This window comes from Sinocyclocheilus anshuiensis, unplaced genomic scaffold (assembly GCF_001515605.1).
Source record: "Sinocyclocheilus anshuiensis isolate Anshui unplaced genomic scaffold, SAMN03320099.WGS_v1.1 scaffold163, whole genome shotgun sequence".
Taxonomy (NCBI): Eukaryota; Metazoa; Chordata; class Actinopteri; order Cypriniformes; family Cyprinidae; genus Sinocyclocheilus; species Sinocyclocheilus anshuiensis.
In genome coordinates, this window is record NW_015548223.1 from 1,570,860 (window position 1) to 1,596,263 (window position 25,404).

General features: G+C 37.1%; 2 protein-coding genes across 2 annotated transcripts in view; both read right to left on the reverse strand.

Annotated features, from left to right (window-relative positions):
* The window catches only part of LOC107654331 (uncharacterized protein C9orf172 homolog), a 60,836-nt gene extending 39,672 nt beyond the window's left edge, over positions 1 to 21,164 (reverse strand). The window contains exon 1 of the mRNA XM_016441370.1: positions 21,104 to 21,164. The gene's annotated coding sequence lies outside the window, so the exon portion shown is untranslated. The remainder of the gene's footprint in view (positions 1 to 21,103) is intronic.
* The window catches only part of LOC107654293 (rab-like protein 6), a 29,503-nt gene continuing 25,014 nt past the window's right edge, over positions 20,916 to 25,404 (reverse strand). The window contains exons 12-17 of the mRNA XM_016441318.1: positions 24,587 to 24,761; positions 23,997 to 24,200; positions 23,101 to 23,338; positions 22,462 to 22,648; positions 22,004 to 22,062; positions 20,916 to 21,341 (exon numbers count right to left, since the gene is read on the reverse strand). Of these exons, the coding sequence (XP_016296804.1) occupies positions 21,144 to 21,341; positions 22,004 to 22,062; positions 22,462 to 22,648; positions 23,101 to 23,338; positions 23,997 to 24,200; positions 24,587 to 24,761 (1,061 nt within the window). The 3' untranslated portion in view covers positions 20,916 to 21,143. The remainder of the gene's footprint in view (positions 21,342 to 22,003; positions 22,063 to 22,461; positions 22,649 to 23,100; positions 23,339 to 23,996; positions 24,201 to 24,586; positions 24,762 to 25,404) is intronic.

Here is a 25,404-nt window from a genome sequence, read left to right on the forward strand (position 1 = left end):
AGAGGATTTAAAAAAGATCAGTGCTGTGCGATGAAGATTTTTATTAATTATTATTTATTCATATATATTTTATTTTATTTTTTTCTTCAATTTTAAAGCGGTTTATCACCAGATTAAGTCTGCACTGAAACATCTGCAAAGTACAAAACCATCATTCTTTTGTCCCATAAGACTCTCTGTTTTCTCTTTAAATGCCAGTGGTTATTTGGCACAGTTCACTGTGAGTTTTAATTCATCCAGCTATCTCTGCTGAATTTAATTTCCTTTCCCTTCACCCTGCAAGGCCTACATTTTGTTTTAGGAGTGATAAGCCAGGTATTTGGAAGTAGAGAAATGGAAATCGAAATAAATAGAGTAAAAGAAAAAAAGAGAGAGAGATGAGTGCAGTGCTGGAGATCATGTCAGTATAGAGAGCCAAGCGACTTTAAATAGACTTCTAGAGAGAAGCAGCGGCCCACAGGCTGTACGTCCCCGGTCTCTTCAGCTCACTCAGTTGTGCCCTTCACATAAACCACTCTATATCACTTTACTCACTGTCAATAAACACTAAAGTAGTGCTTTGAAACCGGCGGTTTCAGCTGTTCTGACGAGGTCACTGAGAGGTAAAACAATTCTGATGCAAATAATAAAATACAATTAAGAATAAAATCATGCATAGATTTGATTGCAAAATAAATAGGCATAGCAACTTTGAAAAGGGGGAGAAAGCAATACCCATATTTTATGTTGTGGACATCCAGTCAAACTCTACGGTACTTTAGAACAAAAATAAAAAACTGTCACTTGGAAGAAGCCAGTCAAACCCATGTTAACATGAAGGTTGCAAGACATGCATTCATCCTCAAAAAAACTTACAAATCAGGACAATAGAAGCAATCAAAACCTACAAAAGAGCAATAATATGTAAGTGCTTTGACAAGTCTCAGTTAGTCTAACGCTGTCTCTGGACCTTCGGGCCTCTGTCTCTGGACATTCGGGCCTCTGGACCTTTGGGCCTCTGTCTCTGGACCTTCGGGCCTCTGTCTCTGACCTTCGGGCCTCTGTCTCTGGACCTTCGGGCCTCTGTCTCTGGACCTTCGGGCCTCTGTCTCGTGGACCTTCGGGCCTCTGGACCTTTCGGCCTCTGTCTCAAGAACCTTCGGGCCTCTGTCTCTGGACCTTCAGGCCTCTGTCTCATGGACCTTCAGGCCTCTGGACCTTCGGGCCTCTGTCTCGTGGACCTTCAGGCCTCTGGACCTTCGGGCCTCTGTCTCTGGACCTTCAGGCCTCTGTCTCTGGACCTTCAGGTCTCTCGATCTTTAGGCCTCTGCCTCAAGGACCTTCGGGCCTGTCTCTGACCTTCAGGCCTGTGTCTCGTGGACCTTCAGGCCTCTGGACCTTCGGGCCTCTGTCTCTGGACCTTCAGGCCTCTGTCTCTGGACCTTCAGGCCTCTGTCTCTTGGACCTTCAGGCCTCTGTCTCTTGGACCTTCAGGTCTCTGGATCTTTAGGCCTCTGCCTCAAGGACCTTCAGGCCTGTGTCTCGTGGACCTTCAGGCCTGTGTCTCGTGGACCTTCAGGCCTGTGTCTCGTGGACCTTCAGGCCTGTGTCTCGTGGACCTTCAGGCCTGTGTCTCGTGGACCTTCAGGCCTGTGTCTCGTGGACCTTCAGGCCTGTGTCTCGTGGACCTTCAGGCCTGTGTCTCGTGGACCGTCAGGCCTCTGTCTCTGGACCGTCAGGCCTCTGTCTCTGGACCATCAGGCCTCTGTCTCTGGACCTTCAGGCCTCTGGACCTTCAGGTCTCTGTCTTTGGACCTTCAGGCCTGTGTCTCGTGGACCTTCAGGCCTGTGTCTCGTGGACCGTCAGGCCTCTGTCTCTGGACCGTCAGGCCTCTGTCTCTGGACCTTCAGGCCTCTGGACCTTCAGGTCTCTGTCTTTGGACCTTCAGGCCTCTGGACCTTCAGGTCTCTGTCTCTGACCTTCAGGCCTCTGTCTCTGACCTTCAGGCCTCTGTCTCAGTCTCTGATGGCATTCTGTTGATGTTTACTGTCCATCTTGAGAAAGGCAGGCCCTGTCATCTCCCCAATAACTCACAGTGACTCTGCATCCAGCACCATGCTGGAGCAATGTCCCTTATGAACTTCCACTTTAGGTCCTGTTAAAAATAGAGAATACGGGTGAGTTGTTGGGGTGGGGTGGGGTGCCATATGTGTCCACTAAAAAGTATTTACCTCATCATGGTAGATTCTACATACAAACAACACAAAAAAAAATCAATATCTAGAGAAATGCTCCCACCATACCTCCATGCACCACTGCATGGCTTATGTGGTCCTCCAAGTGAATTGTAACGAGTAATTTTCTTTACTGGTGAACCTGCAGCAGGGACCCCTCGTCCCGGCAGAACCGAAAATGCGTAAAATGCTATAAAACATGAAAAACAAACATGATGTGATCTTTCTATTAATATAGAAGGATACAAAGATCATTTGTCACATACACATACCCACATATACTTTTACTACTTAATACTACAATTAAGTAATAGTACTTAAGTAATAGCGTGCCTGTGTGTAGTTCAAAACACATACTAAGCACGCTGAACTGTTGTTTATGCACAAGCACACAAACGACACACACATTCTTAAAGTTATCAATGTTTTAAGCCTTAGTAAAGACCAAAGATTTTTTTTTTTTTTACTTACGGACACAACAAACAACTTCTTTGTAGCCAAGAAGCAGCCAGATGCTTCTCCCTTTGTGCTGTATTTCCTGTTGGCAATTTGACATGCACTTTTCATACACTACACTTCGCCCACCCTGTTTTATGTAGGTCCAAACAGCTGATAAAAACAACACAATAATCCACACCACTCCAGTCCATCAAATGTTAATTTTTGGATGAATCCATTAAGGAACACTGTGAAACCATTTTTAAGAGCAAAAAAAAAATAAAAATGATGTAAGTGGATTATAAGTGTCCTACAGTTTAATTATATTCAGGTATATACATTGTACATCATAAAAATTGTACATAAGTATATTGTTGCCAGAATTTTATGAGTTTTTTATTGTGTTGCACTAGATATGAAGTATATTTAGATATGAAGTTATTTCCATCAATATATGCAAAATATATTTGTAAGTCATTTTGGTAAGACTACATCTGCCAGCGGCATAAATGCAATGTAATTAGGCAGTCAGTTGTTAGCATCGCAAATGTCTATTTATCACTACACTCATTATCATTTGGGTATGAGAGTCTTAATGTGAAGTTTTAATTTGCTAAATCACATCGATCTCTTAGAAGCAGCTGTGCACTCGCTGTCATTTAATGCTGTAATGAATTATTAAATTATTATGCAAACCAAAATTTCGATTTCGATTTTTGCAACAGTGATGTATTTTGACATCTGTTGGACATCTGTCCACTGCAATAATAAATAGTAGTTTCATTAACCATCATTAACAAATTAATGTTTGATTCGTTAACATGATAATGCATTAGGTATCATGACCATTTCTTTTTAAATTTTATTTATTAATTTTTTTTACAGCATTTATTAATCTACCTCTGGGTTTGTGAACTGCTGGTAGCTTGTGAGTCGAAGAACTGTAAATTAATGAAGAACTGTTAACATGCAAAGAAGAAATGATCAAAATGAATTTATTACATTTATTTAACAAATACAACTTAAAATTTCACAGCATGCTTCAAGTAAATAATTTTGGTCAAATGTTTGGAAATCGCAGACAAAAATCCCTGATCGAGGTTAATGTTAATTTCTACATATACAAGTTTTACATTAATTAATTAATAAATAAGCAAACTAATTAATTAATTAATTAATTTTTATATTTAATATTAAAGTTAAAGTGCAATTTAACCATTTACTATGAATAAACATTAACAATGAACAACAGGATATTTATAAATTATTATTAAGGTAGATAAGTTAATGCATTAACAGTTTTTATAGCATTTATTAATGTTAACAAATTGAATCATGTTGTAATGGGGTATCTGATTTTTTTTCACCCATTTCACTGCCTTTGTGCCAATGTATACCACTGTGTATGTGTAACGTTTCACGGCAATGCACGTCATGTACTATACCAGACTTCAACACTGTAAAATATATCTGGAGAAATTTAGTCAAATGAAGTTGAAACACTGGCACATTCTCTCAGTTACTGTGGGAAGGAGACTTGCATAGTGCTGCAGATCAGTCTATGTGATGCAAGTGGCTGTCGGGCTGCTATGTGTGGTTGTCAGGGAGTGGCAGTGAATCATCAGGCATGTGTGTGTGGTCAGGTAGGTGTGTATTGCATATGGCAGCTCTGGCTTCTCCAGCCAGTCATGACAGTGCAAAGGGAAAGAAGTAACACAGCCATCTGCCTTCAGTCTACACCCCACCCACCCCGTCTGGAGCCACACACATTCACATATTTAAAGGGGCCACATTGTACACCTTACTACATCTACTTAAAATATAAGTCAAGGTTTCGTGCACTCATTATTACACTTTATTAACCCCCCGGAGACATGTGGAGTATTTTTATGATGGATGGATGCACTTTTTTGAGCTTTAAAATCTCAAATCTCAAATATATATATATTTATATATATATATATAAAAAATTAAATAGTCAATTTTGTTTTGGAGGACCATTTTCACCCTCCATCTGACTCTTAAAACAACAGGTTGTTTTTGCTACTGTACTTCTGTATGTACATGACCTCCCTTATGACTGGCTAATATCTGCAATTACACATGTCTGGTCTTATTAACACTCCTTTAATGGCTAATGATTAATGTTCACCAATGATTAAATACAAAATACAAACTCTGTTTTAAGCAACTGTTGCAGATAATGCAGCCTTTCTAGAATCCTGCCAATAATTAATGTAGTAATTTAAAGCCAGTCAGCATCCAAAAAAAAAAAAAAAAAAAGGTTAATGTAGAAAGGAAAGTAGGATCATGGTAACTACTAAAAATTCAATTTTGTTAACTGAAATAAAGCTGAAAAAAAGTAATTACAATTTTTAGATGAAAAATCTAAACTTTGAAAAACTTTTTGAAACTGAAAATTAGGCACTGATTTAAGTTACTATAGTACTACAATTACTAATACTAATAAAAATAACAAAATTACTAAAACGTAAACTAAAATTAAAATGAAAACTTTAAATTAAAAATATAAAAATAAAAGCTAATTTAAAATGTTATAAATAATAAACAATTGAAATCATGAAGATTAGAAACTGAAATAAGTTTATTTTGAAGTACCAAAATTACTCAAATTAAAATAAAAACAAATCAAAGCTAAATATAAACTTTAAAAATGAAAATTACCAGAAAACATTAAAATCACCAAAACTATCACAAAAAAATGATAAAAGCTAACTCAAAGTATGAATGAATACTACAACAGTTAAAATAAGTTTATTTTGAAAATTACTAAAACTAAAAGAAAAAAAATAAAGCTACATAGAAAAGTTTTAAAAATGAAAACTAATTAAAAAATAAAATCATTAAAACCAAACTAAAATTAATAAAAACTAATAATTAAAAATATTAATAAATACTGTAACAATATAAAAATAATACTAATATGAAACTGCTACATTCTTATATGTAAGATTTACACCATCAAATTAAAAAAACTTTTTTTTTCTTGTTGAATATCCTGTCATCATCCCAAATTACATCACATTATGGAAGTAGAAGTCGTGGCCTAATGGTTAGAGAGTCGGATTTGTAACCCAAAGGTTGCGGGTTCAGTCTCGTACCGGCAGGGATTGTATGTGGGGGGAGTGAATGTACAGTGCTCTCTCCCACCTTCAATACCATGACTGAGGTGCCCTTGAGCAAGGCACTGAACCCCCAACTGCTCCCCGGGTGCTGCAGCATAAATGGCTGCCCACTGCTCCAGGTGTGTGTTCACGGTGTGTGTGTTCACTGCTGTGTGTGTGCACTTTGGATGGGATAAATGCAGAGCACTAATTCCTAGTATGGGTCACCATGGCTCTGTCTACATGGCCCAAGGTCACCATACTTGGCCACATGTCACTTCACTTCACTTTAAATTGAGTTGCAAATGTCATTTTATGTTGACAATAAAGTTTAAATACATAAGGTATACATGCTGCTGTATAGTGTTCAGTATCTCCAGGATACACACACACAAACTTCTGAAGTCTTACTTGATCAAGTGAATGACTTGGACTCTGTTTAAGTATCAGAGCGCTGCATGTCATCATCATCATGCTGAGTGAGCTGAAGAATTACTGCTACAGCTCTCTAAAAGCCTTCAATATAAAAGTCTCCAGAGGCTGAAGGAGTGCAAAAGCAGTCGGCCTTTAGAGCATCTCACCACGGCTTCTCCAAATTTGCAAGAAAAGCTGATGTTAGACATTTTCATGACCACGTTTACATGCACAACATACAAATTAAGCCTTTATTCTGAAAGAAATCCATTTAGAAACAATTGCGATTTTTCCTTTATGCATGTTCATTATGAGTTTTGGCTTTATTGGATTATTGCAATCAGTTTAATGCATTGAAATAAATATAATCATATTCAGATTAAAACAGAAATATGCATACGTGTGTAAACGTGGGCTCTGTCTCTCATTGAAAGATTAGATTGTTTCATAATTTTGACATTTTAACAAAGCACCCTAGAAAATGAAGTCGTCATTGTTGAATGATTACCGATAGTCATAGAGCCGGGGAAGATCAGTGACGTCTCATATTGATCCCACTGGCTCTTGTACTCTGAATCCCTCAAGTTCACATACTGAAGAAACAGATTTGTGGTTCAAACCATCTGCTGTTTCTCACGAACACCTGTGAAATCATGACACATCTGTTACACAAATCTGAGTCAACTGCTGTCACACTAAATCTAATGCCATACTAGGAAAAAAAAAGAAAAACACCAAATACACCAGTTTCAGCTTGAGTTTGTTGGACATCCTGCAATGTCAAAAAATACAGCCAGTTTACACTGACACCAAATCAACATTTGTCAAAATCAAATCTCTCTCTCTCTTTTGATATAGATTAAAAATAATAATGTAATAATTTTTTTTTAATAATAAAAAAAAAAAAATGTAAACCTCAGGCTGCAGACTTCCACACTCTGCTTGCCTCTTTTGATCTCAAGAGAGTGTTAACTATGGCTACTCACAAATCAGGCAACCAACTGGACCTTATTTGACACAACACATACCCCTCCACATGTCATATACGCTCACTCTCACCCTCCCGGCTATTTTCTATGGTTTCATCTTCACTTCCTTCCCCTAAACAGTTATCATCTCTTGATGCTAAAAGTGCTACTGATACTTTCTGCTCCACTCTTACATCTTGTTTAGACAGTGTCTGCCCCTTGTCTTCCAGGCCAGCTCGTACCACCCCTTCTTCCCCTTGGCTGTCTGATGTTCTCCGCAAGCATCGTTCTAAGCTCAGGGCTGCTGAAAGGGTGTGGCGCAAATCCAAAAATCCTACTGACCTTAATGTGTATCAGTCACTCCTCTAAGCCATTTCTCCTGCCGTTGTACCTGGACTCACTCACATCGTTAACACATCCCTTCACACTGGTGTTTTTCCCTCACCCTTTAGACAGGCTCATATAACCCCACTACTTAAGAAACCCACCCTTAACCCATCTCTTTTAGAGAACTACAGACCGGTTTCCCTTCTTCCTTTCATTGCAAAAACACTTGAACGAGCTTGAAATATGGTTTCTTGAAATATGGTTTCAGAAGTGGACATTCAGCCGATACTGCCTTGCTCTCAGTTGTTGATCCCTAAGACTGGCAAGAGCGGATTCCAAATCTTCAATACTTATCTTGCTGGATCTGTCCGCTGCTTTTGACATGGTTAACCACCAGATCCCCCTTTCAACCCTATTGGCAAAGGGCATCTCAGGAATGGTTCCAGTGGTTTGAGTCTTATTTTTCAGATAGGTCCTTCAAGATATCTTGGAGAGGTGAGGTGTCCAACTTGCCAAGACAGAACAGCGTTATGATTGATGATAAGTAGTGTTGCTTTCGTCACCGAAAATTATGACTAAATATCGTCATCAACGAACCTTTATTACGTGACGAAAACGAGACGAGACGTAAATGCTGGTCATGTGATGATGACTATAATTAAATGTATAATGCAATATTGTTGACGAATAAAAACGAGACTAAATGTGGTTTACAAAATAAAAACCTCAAGTCTTCTTTAATTATGTCGAGTCGAGTCGCAAGTCATCAAATTTGGGACTCGAGTCCGAGTCGAGTCTCGAGTCAAGTGACTCGAGTCCACACCCCTGCTACTAGGTACTTATACTATATTGACTGGGTTAAATAGAATTGCATTTCTAAAAAGAGACTAAAATACAATTTTCATTGACTAAAACTAGACTAAATGTCATCAGTTTTCATCGACTAAAACTAGACTAAAATGCTCAGACTTTTAGTTGACTAAAACTTGACTAGACTAAAAAGAGTATGAACGTGACTAAAACTAATAAAAACTAAAATGACAGTTTCACACAAAGACTAGACTAAAACTAAAATTAAAACAGGCCGCCAAAAACAACACTAATGATAAGCTGACTTTCCCAGACCACATTGCTAAAACTGCCCGGTCCTGCAGATTTGCTTTATTCAACATCAAGAAGATCAGGCCCTTTCTTTCAGAACATGCTTCACAACTCCTTGTTCAAGCTCTTGTTCTGTCCAGGCTGGACTATTGCAATGCTCTCTTGGCAGGTCTTCCAGCCAGTTCTATCAAACCTTTACAATTAATTAACATGGCAGCAAGATTAATTTTTAACGAGCTGAAAAGAATGCACGTGATACCTCTGTTTATCAATTTGCTCTGGCTACCAATAGCTGCTCGCATAAAATTCAAGGAATTAATGTTTGCCTACAAAACCACCACTGGCTCTGCACCCCTTAAGTAATCAGTTAAAGTCGTCAAAGTCCCCTAAATTCATTACTTCAGACTTATGTGCCCTCTAGAAGCTTGCGTTCTGCAAGTGAACATCACTTTATTGTGCCATCCCAAAGAGGCACAAATCAATTTTACGGACTTTTAAATTAAATGTTTCCTCCAGGTGGAATGACCTGCCCAACGCAACCCGAGCAGCTGAGTCCTTAGCCATCTTCAAGAATAGGCTAAAAACACATCTCTTCCATCTTTATTTGACCCTCTAACTCTATGTACTAATTCTATTATTTAAAAAAAACTTTTTCTATTGTATCTGTTTTCTTTTTATTTATTATATGATTCAAAAAACCCTTGCTACGTGTACTATATATTATATAAAAATCTAACATATAAATGTTAAAATAAAAAATACAAAATAATATATATATATATAGAGAGAGAGAGAGAGAGAGAGAACCCACACAAAAACGTAAAAAAAAATAATAATTTCTCTACTTTATACATACATACATACATGCATACATATATATATAAATATGAGAAATATAAGATAAAAATAAATATGTAAATATATAAAAATGCAAATATAATAAAATATAAAATTATATACAAAAAATACTACATGTTTGCTAATAATTCAGGTTAAAATAAGGACAACTTCTGTACTATTTATTTGTCTCAATGGATATCAAGTTTCACTGTCAATTAAATCACATTACAGAAGTTTAACGGTTTGTGAAAGACATCAACATATGGACTATAGCAATAAACAGAATTCATATTGTCTTTGCTGCCTTTGTAACTCCTTAAACATGGTAAAATCACTGTAACAGCCTCTGTTGGCTTATTGCTTTAATCAGTAGGCATTTGTGAAATGTTTCTACTTTCAGCCTGTGTCGCCTGCAGACGCGATGCATCATTAACTCTGGAGTGTTCACACACACACACACACACACAGCATGCTGTTCAGCTGTTATGTGATCGGCATCACTCCAGAGACTCTTCTCTATGGCCCGAGATAATTAAAAAATTGTTGCACAGAAAACTCAGAGGTACAATAGAGAAACCGAGAGACCATGACATTTCTGTAGTATAAATCCTCATTAGTGGTTCTCTGGAAAAGTGTAAGACTTCTGGTGAATCACATTTTTAGTGCTTGCACATGTGTGACAGCCCATTAAAACGCTCATTACACTGACTGTAAGGCTCTGTTCCAACACCTAGTGAACTGCCCTACTGTCTGCTGCCTACTTAAGCATCCTGATGTAACCTAATAAGTGATTTAGAACACTCTACATAGACAGCAACTCTGAGCATCGTACAAATAAATTCTCTTCAGCTGATGTGCATAAGATACTCCACTTACATTTATAGAGTTTGACTTTTACATGTTGTTAAGCTAATAATTTAATATGCATTAAACTTTTGCAACCGGTCATTTTGGTGTCGAACAGAATGAAAATATATTAATAATCAGCATTTCATATTTAATTATAAATTAATTATTTACATTTGGTCTTTAAAGGAAGACTAGTCAGCAGAAAGTTACTTAACCCTATAAAGCTAGCTGTATTGTTTTCAATACACACATTTCTAAGGCCTGAAAATAATCAACAAGATCAAAATTATTCAAAACTATTCATTGAATGTTATTTAAATTGGTCTTTTAAGGCTATTCTAGGTGGATTCATGTAAATGCATTGTCATTCACCTTAGCGCTAGCAACACCAAGTTCGTGGGATCGATTTCCAGGGAATGCATGTACTGATAAAATGTATAGGTTGAATGCAATGTAAGCACTTTGGATTTGATTTTTATGCATTAAGCATCTGCCAAAATTATAAATGACAGTCCATGGTAAATGACGGAACACCACAGACGCGGTCCATAGACATCAAGTTAAAATAACCCAGATATTCCTTTAACACTCTCCTGGACTGAGGCCAAGAAGTTAATGTGGTCCGTAAGACAGAGAAGGGGAAGAGAAGGACATGGAAAGAGACTTTTGTGGTATAAATAAGAGTTACTGAAATGACAGAAGTTGGCACCAGTTACTGCCTTCATCAGCACTGTATACTGAAACACCATTCTGCGAATGATTCAATTAAGTAGAAAACAAACTGCACTGGAAATCACAATGAGAACTGTTCATTGCTGATAAACAAGACAGTAAATAAAGAAATAAATAAAAACTAATAACAAATACAATCAAATAAATAAAAACAAATAACATCAAATCAAAGAAATCATCACTGAACACAACTGCTGCTCCAAACACGCATCCTCCGGCTCAAGCAAACTTTACATGGTTACTTGAGCCGTCTGGTTACTGTATGGTTTAATCAAAACTGCTCCCTCCAGTGGCAAAAAAGCGTCAACCAAAAACATGTGCCAAAATACACCTCCTTGTGGATTGGACTGTAAAACGAATCTACTTACATTTCCAGAACAAAAACAGTAGATTTAGCAAGGCAGCAAAAAGAATAGCACTGAAGTTGTTTATTGTTGGGGGGGGACGATAAACATAAAATTTATCAAGAGCAATTTTTGAAGGGGACATACAATATAGCTAAACTTGTACTTGTAACTTAAAGGGATAGTTCACTAAAAAATGAACATTTTGTCATTAATTACTCGCCCTCATGTTGTTCCAAACCCGTAAGACCTCCGTTCATCTTCAGAACACAAATTAAGATATTTTTGATGGAACTGAGAGCTCTCTGACCCTCCCATAGACAGCAAGGGTCCTTACATGATCAAGGTCCAGAAACATAGCAAGGAGATCGGTAAAATAATCCATGTGACATCAGGGGTTCAACCGTAATTTTACAAAGCTACGAGAATACTTTTTGAGTTCAGTGGATACTCTCCAAAATGGCGCTAGGGTGATGCGGAGGAGACGAATTGTTGAATAAAGTCGTTATTTTTTTTCTTTTGTGCTCAAAAAGTATTCTCGTAGCTTCGTATAATTACGTAAAACTTCGTATACGTTTTTTGGGTGAACTATCCCTTTAAGGACAAGTATACACAGCCTTACTACTATTAGTGCAGTAGGGAGACCGTGCCAAATTAGACAACTTCAAGCTGTTGTGGTCACGCTGCGACAGTGCTCGTGTCCGTTGTAGACATTACTATCCGTCAAGCAGGTAACATTATTATTGCTAACATAGCGGACTCATCGAAAAATACATTGGCTATCTGTATTAAAGAGAAATAATCACTTCATCCAATGTTTAAGTGAATAAAATAGCCTTGACAGTCAAGTTCCAAAACTATTGACTTTGTTCTCGTTCACCGGACTTGTGTGTGTGTGTGTGTGTGTGTGTGTGTGTGTAGGTGATGCAGGGTTGCCAGGTTTTTGCAACAAAAGTTCCGCGGGAAAACCACAGACTTGGCAACTGAGGTAATGTAAAAGAGGAAATCAGGCATTTGGACCAAAGCACTGTGAGGCAAGGGAGGGTGAGACTAAAAATATTTCTAAACTTAAAACACATTTTTGCCCCGTTTGCGTTGTTTTAATACTTACAAAGTTATTTAAAGTATAAAACATTGTTATTTACAATACACAGTGTGGTTTTTAATCATATTGTTAGGGGGGGACAACCCTCAGATAGGGGGGTCCTGTCCCCCCCCGACCCCCCTGGGATTTCCACCTATGATCGTTCTCCTTTTAATCTAAACTGCTAGCGCAGCACGTTCGCATTCAGTTAGCTTGTCATTCCCGCCTACTGTCTCTTTTCTCTCTCTCGCTCCATTTTTCACGAGTTCATCAAACAACTGTGGTAAGTCGGAATCATTCAGCAATCATGGTGAGTAATGGCTTCTTCTTCTGTTATTGTCACTTGCACTGCTTGCCACATGTTTGGTGTAGCCTTCTCTGTCATCAGTGAGGGATTTACATGTGATAAATGCAGGGAAATAGGCTGACAGAGAAGATCTCAGAACTGGAGAGAAGTAGTAGTAAGAATAGTAAGAATGTGAGGGCCTTAGAAATACACACATAGGTTTCACAGACAATTGGATGAGTTTTTGGGGCAGACCTGACCTGTTGAAAAGAGATGGTCTTCATCCCTCCTGGGGTGGTGCCGCTCTTCTCTCTAGAAATATGGCACATAGTCTTACAGTTTGTACTTGACTAACTGGGGCCCAGGTCAGGAAGCAGACAGACTGGCTAAACCGACTGTCTGCTAGCCGCCCCACATCACAGAAGTCAGTTAATTCTCTACACATAGAGACTCTTTCACCTATATCATACTAAAGAGACTGTGCCTGTTCCCCAAACTAGCACATACAAAAAACGTCCAAACAAATTTAAGGGTAACAATTTAACTGATGTTCAACAAATAAAAAAACAGATATAATACAGATAAACAGATGATAAAGCTTGGCTTAATGAATATCAGGTCCCTTTCTACAAAAGCACTTTTTGTAAATGATAATATCACAGATCATAACTTGGATGTGCTCTGTTTGACAGAAATCTGGCTAAAACCAGATGATTACATTATTTTAAATGAGTCTACCCCCCAAGATAATGTTATAAACATGAGCCGCGTCCAAAAGGTAAAGGGGGAGGTGTTGCTACAATTTATAGCAATATTTTCAGAATTTGTTCAGTAATTCGTTTGAAGTAATGGTGCTTTATATAACATTACCCAGAGAAACAAGAGTTAATGATAAATCACATGTGACGTTTGTACTGGTTACTTTATACAGGCCACCATACAGACTTTATTAAAGAATTTGCTGATTTTCTATCTGAGTTAGTGCTCGTTGCAGATAAAATCTTAATTGTTGGTGATTTTAATATCCATGTAGATAATGAAAAAGATGCATTGTAATCAGCATTTCTAGACATTCAAAACTCCATTGGGGGTAGACAACACGTGTCAAGGCCTACTCATTGTCATAATCATACTTTAGATTTAATACTATCACAATGAATTGATGTCAATGGCATTGAAATTCTGCAGCAGAGCGATGATTTCTCAGATCTAGTCTCGAGAATACTCCATAGTTAAAGATGCAAATTCAACTCTTTGCTACAAATATGGTAGAACCATCACTTCTACAACAAAAAAAAAAACTTTTGTAAATAATCTTCCTGACTTGTCTCAATTCCTCAACATATCCAATAGCTCAGAAAAACTTGATGGTATAACAGACATTATTGACTCTCTCTTTTCTAGCACTTTAGACACAGTCTCTCCTTTACGCTTAAAGAAAATGAAGGAAAACAGTCCAACACTGTGATATAACAAGCACACTCATGCCCTAAAGAGAGCAGCTCGGAAAATGGAGCGCAGCTGGAAGAAAACAAAACTGGAGGTATTTCGTATTGCATGGAGGGAAAGTACTTCTACATACAGAAAAGCCTTAAAAACTGCTAGATCTGCTTACTTTTCATCTCTTTTACAAGAAAACAAAACTGCCCCAGGTATTTATTCAATACAGTGGCTAAATTAACCAAAAAATAAAGCATCAGCAGGCGCAGACATTTCCATGCACAACAGTAATGACTTTATGAACTTCTTTACTTCCAAATTCGATACTATTAGAGAAATTTATAACCATGTAGCCGTCAGCTACAGTATCACATCAGATATAGTACACTATAGAATCCCTGAGGAACAATTCCACTCATTTTCTGCTGTAAGACAGGAAGAACTGTATAAACGTGTTAAATCATCTAAACCAACAACATGTATGTTAGATCCTATACCATCTAAGCTACTAAAAGAGGTGCTTCCAGAAGTCATAGATCCTCTTCTGAATATCATTAATTCATCATTGTCATTAGGATATTTCCCAAAAACCTTCAAACTGGCTGTTATTAAGCATCTTATTAAAAAAAAAAACACAATTTGATCCTGGAGAATTAGTTAATTACAGACCAATCTCAAATCTCCCTTTTCTGTCAAAGATATTAGAATAGGTATTCTCCTCACAACTACGTTCTTTCTTAGAGAAAAATGGTATCTGTGAGGATTTCCAGTCAGGATTTAGAACGTGTCATAGTACAGAGACTGCTCTCATCTGAGTTACAAATGGCCTGCTCTTATCATCTGATTGTGGTTGTATCTCTCTATTAGTGCTACTGGAGCTTAGCGCTGCGTTCGACACTATGGACCACAACATTCTAGACTAGACTAGAAAATTATGTTGGCATAAGTGGAACTGCATTTTCGTGGTTCAAATCATACTTATCTGACCGTCATCAATTCGTAGCAGTGAATGATGAGGTATCATATCGATCACAAGTGCAGTATGGAGTACCACAAGGCTCAGTATTAGGACCGTTGCTTTTCATGCTTTACATGCTACCCCTGGGAGATATCAAGAAACATGGTGTTAGCTTTCACTGTTATGCTGATGAGACTCAGCTCTATATTTCTTTGCAGCCCGATGAAACATACCAATTTGCAAAACTAACAGAATGCATAGTTGATATAAAAAACTGGACGACTAGTAATTTCCTACTGCTAAATTCTGAAAAAAAAAAAACAGAGGTTTTAATTATTGGACCAAAAACCTCTGCATGTAATAACCTAAAACACTGTCTAACACTTGAAGAAACATGGTGTTAGCTTTCACTGTTATGCTGATGAGACTCAGCTCTATATTTCTTTGCAGCCCGATGAAACATACCAATTTGCAAAACTAACAGAATGCATAGTTGATATAAAAAACTGGATGACTAGTAATTTCCTACTGCTAAATTCTGAAAAAAAAAACAGAGGTGTTAATTAGTTAGTTCTTTGTCATCAGTTAGGAACCTAGGTGTGCTATTTGATGGAAACCTTTCCTTTGAAAGTCATGTTTCTAACATTTGTAAAACCACATTTTTCCATCTTAAAAATATATCTAAATTATGACATATGCTCTCAATGTCAAATGCAGAAATGTTAATTCATGCATTCATGACATCAAGGTTAGATTCATTCTTATTCTGTGGTTACTGTAGCCACCCAGATCCATTCCATATCCAGATCACACGGTCACTGCAGTCACCTGGATCCAGGCCGTATACAGTCCAGATGGTGGATCAGCACCTAGGGACGTACATATAGCCCTGAATGTCAGCGGAGACCATGTCAACTAGACGAACCCTAGAGACAGATCCCCTGTGACGACCTTGTCGGACATTGGCACAAGACCACGAGAACCAGACGAGTCCTCTGCTCAATCTGACGTGTGTCGCAGCCTGGAATTAAACCACACTATGCTGGTTTCGTCTGGCCAGAGGAGAACTGAGCCTGGTTTATCCCAAAGTTTTTTTTTCTCCATTTCTGTCACTGATGGGAGTTTTTTCCGTCTTTGGCTTGCTTAGTTTCTGGCAACATTATTGACTTGACTGCACAGACACTATTAGATGAGAACTAAACTGAGCTGGATGACGACATCACTGAATCAACAATGAACTGACTTTAACTGATAAACTGTTTTCTATTGTCCTCTTGCATTATCAGCACACATTTTTCCTGATTAACACTGTTAAGCCGCTTTGACACAATCTGTATTGTTTTATATAAAGTTTACTTGACTTGTATATATTTATATGTATATAAATACAGATACATGCATATATTTAAGAAATATTTACATGCATAAGTATATTCATGTATGATTTAAATTATATATAAATATATATTTTATATTTTGGATGCAATTAATCCTGGTTAATCAATTTGACAGTCCTAATATATGCGTGCGTGCGCACACACACACACACACACACACACACACACACACATTCTCTTTTTCATCATTACGACAAATAAATCTCCTTGAACTTAAGCAGCTCAACTCCATACAAACCTGGTCAAAATTGATCTTGCATTTATTACAGAATTGAAACACATAAATGAAATATGAATACTTTGGGTAGTGAAACAGGGTAGCAAAAACAATAATAGGCAAACAACCATTTATGGTCCCAAACAAAAGCTTTGGAATGCATATATGCTGTATGAATACAATAAAACCAACATACGGTTTAAAACTAGCGTTCTCAAACATTTTTGGTCCATGAAAGCAGTAGTTGTGAAACGCTACGCAGAAAGTATGTTGATAATTGCATGCACTCCAACAGCCAGCAAGAGCTAGTGCAGCACCAATGCATTCATTTCCCATCTCCTTTTCTCATGTGGTGGGAAAAATTATGCATGCCAAACGAATAGATAAATAAATCAAGGGCCCTTCGGAGTCAATCACACTTGAGGCAGAGTAAAAAGGAAGTTGATATGTGTTCGAGGTGCGCACTTCTGCTGGTTTGGGGTGAGAGTATTAACAGTGAACTCATATCCAGGAGAGCGTGACTACTTATCACAGTGAGTATGTAGAGACGGTTTTCCCAGGCGTGTGCTTCCATGATGACATCGTGATGCATCACATGCTCTCAGTGGTGCGTGTGGAGCCAGCAGCAGCCTCCATTTGCAGCCACATAAGAGACGCAGATGATTGCCGCAAGAGACACACGGGAATCTGCACTTCTTTAAACATACCGTTAGTTACCGGCTATTCGCCCCAAGGATGTCCTTTAATTCCTTGTGGGATTCTGGGAAAAAATCTTTACCAGCAGGAATCAACATCCAGTTTCAACAAGGTGACAGCGTATCCTGAGGGAAAGCCGTAGTGGTACAGTTTACAAACGGGCGGAAATCCTGGACTGAAACAACCGGAAGTTCAAAGGTTGATGCCAAGGTGAATGTTCATAGTACTGTCAAACGGAAAACAAGTCCTTCTTATGGTAGGCAGAAAGTACAGTGTCATTTTGTCTGAGGTGCACAACTCTATGGATGATGTCATTCTTCCACTTAAGCTGGAGCCAATCAGATTCCACAACATTCTAGTTCATTAGAATAATATATTCCCGCCTGAAATTATTTGGTTATTTATCAATATATGATGATAACGAGCAAAAACGGGGCATTGCAAGTAAATAATGGGATTCATTCATGAAACACAAGCAAAATGAATCATTAGTATCATTCTTACATAAATGATCATTTCACATTCAATTTGATGCAGCAATTGAAATACAAACACCTGAAATTATTTAGTAATCATTTATCAATACATTATAAATGCAAATGAAAAAGCATAAAGGGGGCATAACTCTGGGATTCATTCATGAAACACAAGCAAAATGAATCACTGGTAAAACTGTGTGTAAATAGTCATTACACATTCAATTCTGAAGTAAGATTGCCTGGAATTATCTGGTAATCATTTATCAATATTTGATGAAATAAAAGCATAAAGGGGGTATTGTGAAGTAAACACTGGGATTCATTCCTGAAACGTGATGAGAATGAATCGTTTGTGTACAGTAAATGATTATTTCACTTTCAATTTGATGTAACCACTGATTAAAACTATTCTGATCTGGATTCATGAATGATGCCTATTATGAATGACGAGTAAACAACATAACTTTCATTTATCAAAATATTAATGGATCATTTGTAGCCATAAACAGACATTTTTTTTTTTTAGATCTTAAACATAATTTTCTTTGCTTTGGGTCACTAATTCAAGCAGAACTAATTATTTTGATCACTTTTAGATCAGCTCGGTTTAGTTGCATTTAGTAATTTACACAGGGCCGTCACTAAAATGGATGAAATTCACACATTTTTATGCACGAGCCGCCTCTAAATGAGTTGGCCATACATAAAGGGCATTCGAGGTTCCTCGTCATCACAGGACCAGAGACAATGTTCCTGGTTGTCCATCACTGAAATTATCTGGAGTGTATCTAAAACACTAGATCTACACACAACTACTAACAAGTACACAAGCCATAACAAAAATAAAGATACAGCAAAGGAAATACATGCATTTACAAGACAGGACGTCGCAAACAGACCATGAGAGGAAGAATTTTGACCGGAACCAGAAATTATGATTATGAAACTATAACATATAACACATTTTTAGATCATAAATAATAATACTAACAGCATAAACAGCTGACAAAAAGACAATCTGACTGACTTTGTCATAATTAATCATATACCATATTGACCCGAATATAAGACGATGTCTTTTTCTTGGAAATACTTCTGAAAAAACGCGGTCGTCTTATATTCAGGGTCTAGACTTTGACATGTCAATAATACACCCACAACAATAGGTGGCGCCAAATACGCATAAAACGAGTGTGCCATGAAATACGTAATGTAATGCGTGTTGTAAAGATCGCGAGTAAAAACAAAAGAAAAAGAAAACCTTACAGCTGCATGAGTCGTGACTGTCACGTTAGCCTGATGGGCCCAAACTCCCTTTGTGATTTTAAAACGTAAGACAGTACCCAGCTTTGAAGACTACAGTAAGATTTAACTTCTACTGTTAATAAGATTTTGGTAGGCTACTATTAGATGGATAGCCTAAATGTCCTAATTCAGATGGGCTACCTGTTTTTTTTTTTTTTTAATGGTATATCAAAAAGTGTTTATTTTTTAAATGTGATTGTTGATAAATTTTTCCAGTTTTTACCATACATTCAAAACAAAAATTTAAATAGGAAAAATCTTCAATATGAAAATAATTGAAGACAAAATGTGTTTTACTGAGAAAAAACAATATTTGGTTTTTAAAACGCCTTTTTCCAAAAGGTACATCTGGAAAAAGGGGGGTCGTCTTATAATCAGGGTCGTCTTATATTCGGGCCAATACGGTATCTAATTGCAAACGTGATTGCGATTGCTGCAGGAGTGTCTCTCCAGCTCACAGTAATTCTGTCAATGTTAGCAGTCTGTCAGAGCCTCAGTCATTAATTAACGTTATAGGATTGCTCTATAAAGGCTTTCATTTTGTTAAGTGTAAAACAATTTAAGGCATTAATGGAAAGGAACTGATGGCGAAAGAGGCTTATGGTATTAAATCTAGTTACGACTGATTATTTTTAAAGGTTTGATATATGATATAGCATCTGGAAGACAATGAACGTCACAACATATCAGCTCTCAGTCATGAAGCACATGCAGAATTAAGTTTTGTGCAAACGGTTCATGAAAACCATTCTTACATTAATTGTTGAATATAATTGCACTGGACAATTTATGCAAGAACGGTTTACAAACGTGAGCGGAAATATTCAATTAAATGTGAATAGTTCTTTGAATGTTTGACACAGAAATGAGTTCTGCTCATGTATTGCGGGCAAATATGTTTGGTAGATTTGAATGCAAGTCTGATTAATCCCTCTATATGTTTGCTGAATGAAAATGCAAGCACACACAGAGTTGCCAAAAACTTTCAGGGACACACATACAGACACACACACACACACCAAACAAAACCAATAAAGTTAAAATGACCTCCTTGTGGAACGGCATAGTGAGTTTGTATCAGTTAACTCTTTCCCCGCCATTGACGAGTTATCTCGTCTTTTAGAAGACAACGCTTCCCCTCCAAAGACGAGTTTTTACGGCTTTTGGTGTTTTCACTGTTATACACTAGGGGGCGCTATTACACATCTTCTGAATGAGTACAAAACCTCCCGAACAAAAACACACGTGAACAGGACGGTGAACAGGACGGAGCGATCTCTTATGCAAACAGATGCATATGAAAAATAATGCGCTCATCAGCAATGGCAGCATAAAAATGAAAACTGCATAATGTTACGGAGTAAAATTATGATCCAGGAAGTCTGTGCAAGCTTTGGAGGTGATGATAGAAGCGATTTACTGGATTTACACTTTGATAATCGTACTGAATATTACCCAGATGTAGTTTTTGATAAAAATTTGATTTTCTCACCTTTTTGCTCAAAATTATGCATTTTTATGAAACCTACCTATATTCAAGTGTTGATAAAAAAAGAATGCTTTAAGCTAGAATAAAACTGATTTTTTTGTTTAAAAGTAGAGGATTCAAATATTCATACAGCAAAATATTCTGGAGGCCATAAAAATTTTAGCGAAAATCATCAAAATCGCTGGCGGTGGCTGGCAACTTTTTTCATGGAATCTGTCTCAGAAAAACGCATCTAAAAGTTACAGGTCTGAAAATACTGATACACTTTGGAAAACGGCATGATGTGAACAATGGTGCCACATATCAATTCATAAAGCTGCAATGCTGGAAGAACAAAAACGCTGTGAAAATCTGAAAGGTTAGGCACTGAAAAAACAAGTGGAATGGATTGGAAAATGACCTGGCGATGTCACACGGTGTTGATGTCAAACCCTGATTGGTTAGAGTTCTTCATAGTCTCCGCCCTCACTGTTTCCTGGTCCGTCTCCACCCGCCAGGAAGGCCTCAAGATCATCCACAGTTCCTGCTTTCTTGGTCCTTGATGATTTCTTCTTCTTTTCTTTCTCATCTCCCATTCCCACGTCATCTTTTTCCTTTTTCTTGTGTTTGTGTCGTTTTTTGCTGCTTTTCTCATCCTCCTAGAACAAAAACAAGATTTCTCCCTATTATTTCACTACATATAAAGACCGTTTGTGCACAAGCAACAAAATCTGATGGCACGAAAAATGTTTTAATACGAGCAAATTATCAACCAGTACATGCTTTTTGATCACTGATACCGATATTGAGAAGGTTAACTGGTGTCCAATATAATGCTGTTTTATATATATATATATATAATACTATTTAATCATAAGATGCAAAATTAATACTTTCCTCAATAGTATAGAATTAGCTGTATTTGACATTAGTTCAATTCAATTCACTTTTTCAGTGTTCTCATTCGATAAATAATGACACTTTGTTTCCTGTAAAGCTGCTTTATTTTAATTAACCAAATGTGTTGTTTCCTAAAGGCAGAATATTACAACACCGCCATTGTTTTCTTTTTATTATCTTTAAATTGCTTTGAAACAAGTTGTATATAAAGCACTATACAAGTAAACAAGATTTGTCCAAATGTGCCAAAAATATAAAAAAACAAACTGGACACTAGCATTTGACAAGCTTGCTGGTAGATTTTGGAAGTGACACACATGGCCGATGCTGCAAACCTCAAAAATATTGTCAGTTTAATTGCCTTGGATGATATATCAGTCACAATCAATCACTAATATGGTCAAGTTTTTCCATATCTTACCTCTTTGCTTTTCTTTTTCTTCTTTTTCTTGTCCTTTGTGGAGTGTCTGCTTTCATTATCTGCAAGATAAAACACACTTGGAAATGCGTCACATTCAGAAAGCATTTTTCTTCATATTCGTCAACACTGAAAGCAATGAAGTTGCAGTGGTCTGCGACAGCATAACCTCTGTTAGTCTCACCCAGAACAAATATGCACCAATGTTTTCAAAGATCCACTAAAAGTAATCTTTTTTTTTTTTTTTTTTTAAATGTTAATTAAATTGACACTTAAATTAACCGTCAAAAAGTAGGACAGATTTTAATGACTGATTAAATAATGTAATCTTGACTGATCTTGTAATAATAATAATAATAATAATAATAATAATAATCCATTCCTCGTTGGCTAAAAAAGATAAGGCGTGAATCCTCTTTAGTTTTGATCAGTATAAGTGCAAGTCATTTACTGAATGTTACCTTCCTGGTCTTCACTGCTGTCTTTACTATTAGGTCTTGTCTCTTCAAATCCCAGGCCAAACAGGTCAATGTTGCTGGTGAGGGTCTGAAATGAGGGGGCAACAGGTTTGGGGGGCCCTGGGAGTCCAGCTAACACAAACCCATCATCCGACCGGTCAGATAAGTCATCTCGTGCAGAAAAAGTGCCCTACGGAAAACAGACGAAGCAGAAAAGATGAGTGACTGAATGGGATTCATTTGGTGGCAAAGTACTTATTTAATATCTAGATTATCTTTTCTTATTGAGTGTATTTATTAGACTGTAGATGCATTAGATGATTTATATTTATTTGAGAACAACATCTGAGATGGATTTAAGTGTATTTCAGTCAAGGTTATTATCATTAACTAAACTAAAAGCTAAAAACTAAAATATTTTAACTGAAAAAAAAAAAACTTTTTTTTAGATTTAGACTAAAACTTTTGAAAGATTAAATTGAAAACAGAAAATGTAAACAAAAATCTAATTCGACATTAAAAAATATACTAAAATAACACTGATTTCAGTGTGGAATAGCAGGCCATGGCTCTCAAGATTTCATTCATCGATTGGTTACTATAAAGCAACTGATTATCAAGAGCCTAAAATTGGTTTTCTACCTTCTTGATATTAGGTACATCAAGCTCTTCGTTCTCAAAATCAGGGTCGTCCATGACAAATGAAATGATCTGATGAGCAACTGGAGCCTCTTGGTCTGAATCCGAGTTGGCCTCAACAGCGCCTCCTGTCTTCAGGCCTTCTCGCTGCACTGCAGGTCCTGCTGTGGTTTTCAGGCTTTGGGGTCTCTCTGCTGGTTTTGACTTGGTTTGCAGCTGTTTGACAGAATTCACTGTAGATCTAGAATCGAAAGTCAGATTCCACAGAAAATATGAGGTGCTTTCTAAGAAAATAACATCCTGACTTCAAATAATTATTCATCAGAGATCTATCCATCTAGGTCTGTCTATATATCCATCTATCTATCTATTCATCCATCTATCCGTCTCTCCATCAGTCCATCTGTCAGTCTATCTATCCGTCCAGCCATATATCCATCTATCCCCATCCATCCATCCAGCCATCCGTCCATAAACCATCTATCCATCTATCTGTCATCTATCTCTCCATCCATCCATCTATCCGTCCATCCATCTATCTGTCGTCTATCTCTCCATCCATCCATCCATCAATCCCCCTATCCGTCCATCTATCTATCTATCTATCTATCTATCTATCTATGAAAATCACTTGTGCCAAGTAGCATTAATTGAAAAAAATAATATCATCAAGAAATGAAAATTGGTTTTGCCTTCATTAAGAGTGGTTTAATTAAAGTAAATTAGACAAGTCTCTCTGCTGATGGAATCATTTCTATTTCGGAAGCTCATCAACAGTGAGGAAAATTAATTAAAAACGTACAACAGATCTTCAGGAAATTCTTGTCAGGTCTGCATCTCACTGAAGTCTTTCTATTAAATGTATGATGCATCTGACACATCTGCAGATGGTTTCTTACCCCTTTGAGTTTGGCCCCGAGCCGATGCCTTTGTGCCGGGCAGCAGAGGGCAGAGATGAATCTTCCTCCTCATCATCACTCGTGAGGGTGACGCCTATGCTCGGGACCGCCGCTTTAACGGCAGGCTGGGACAGCGCTCTGTCATCCGGATCTAAATCATCCTGGAAGCCGGAGACCAGAGGATTTCCCCGTCCCTCTCCATCACTGAGCAAAAGACAGGCAAACTCTCATGAGTTTAACGTGACCCAAAATTAAACTCATTCACTTTCACAATACATGTCCCTGCTATTTTTGTGATCAATGCATCAGTCCTTATTTTACATAAAGATGTTTGTTGGCATGAATGTTTGCTTCTTTTTCACTTTTCCTCAAAATTTGCTACTTTCTTCATCTCTAAAAAAAACAACAGAACCACAATCAACTCATTCTGAGACAGCAAAATCATGTTGATCTGCGCAAATGAAAAATCCCATTTGTAATCCTGTCCGGTATGTCTATGAGCTGCTGAAATTACTACAGTAATACTCAGACAAGCTGACGGGATGTTCTTTGCTTTTAGAAACAATAAACTGTCTGTTATCACAGCTTACCTATCACTGTCCAGGATGGGAGCTGATGCTGGAGGATTTTTCTTTGATTTAACTGCTAATGCTGCTGCTGTTCCACCATCTTCCAGAAAGGTCCGGTCCAGGCCCACCTCCGGCACAAATTCATCCACACTCTGCACCTTTCCAGAGGACTTCGGGCCTTCAGAACCTGCAGTTTCTAATGAAGATAAAAGACCTTAAAGAGTTTAAAATGAATGCATGTAATAAACCAAATGCTTTTCTAGCTTCATGGCAACAGGTCAGGTGTGCATTTTAACAAAATGCAAGTTGACTGAAATTATATTAATTTATTGTGTTAAGTAATGGTAAAATGCACAAATTATGTTACACACCTGCAATGATCAGATATTTATACCATATTTACACCTACAACATATTTGACCATTACAGAAATGTCCAGTTATTAAATTCTATTAAACTGTTATTAATTATTAAAATATGGTTACTACAAATGTAATGTTATTAGGTAAATCTGTAATTACACCTCAGGCATCAAAAGAAAAACATTTTATGAAACAGAATATATTTCTAAAATTGCATTAAAATAAAATGCAAGAATTATATTACATGACTTGCAAAGATCAGATAATTATACCAGAAACATACTTGACCATTACAGAATTACAGAATTGTCCTGTTATAAAAGTCGATTAACTTTTATTATTAATTATTATAATTATTCTGAACACAAAACATGGTTAATATAAACAGAACATCATTTCCTAAATCTGGCACTACACTTCAAGCATAAAAAAAAGAAAAAAATATAAAAAAAATTATAATTAATTTATATATATATA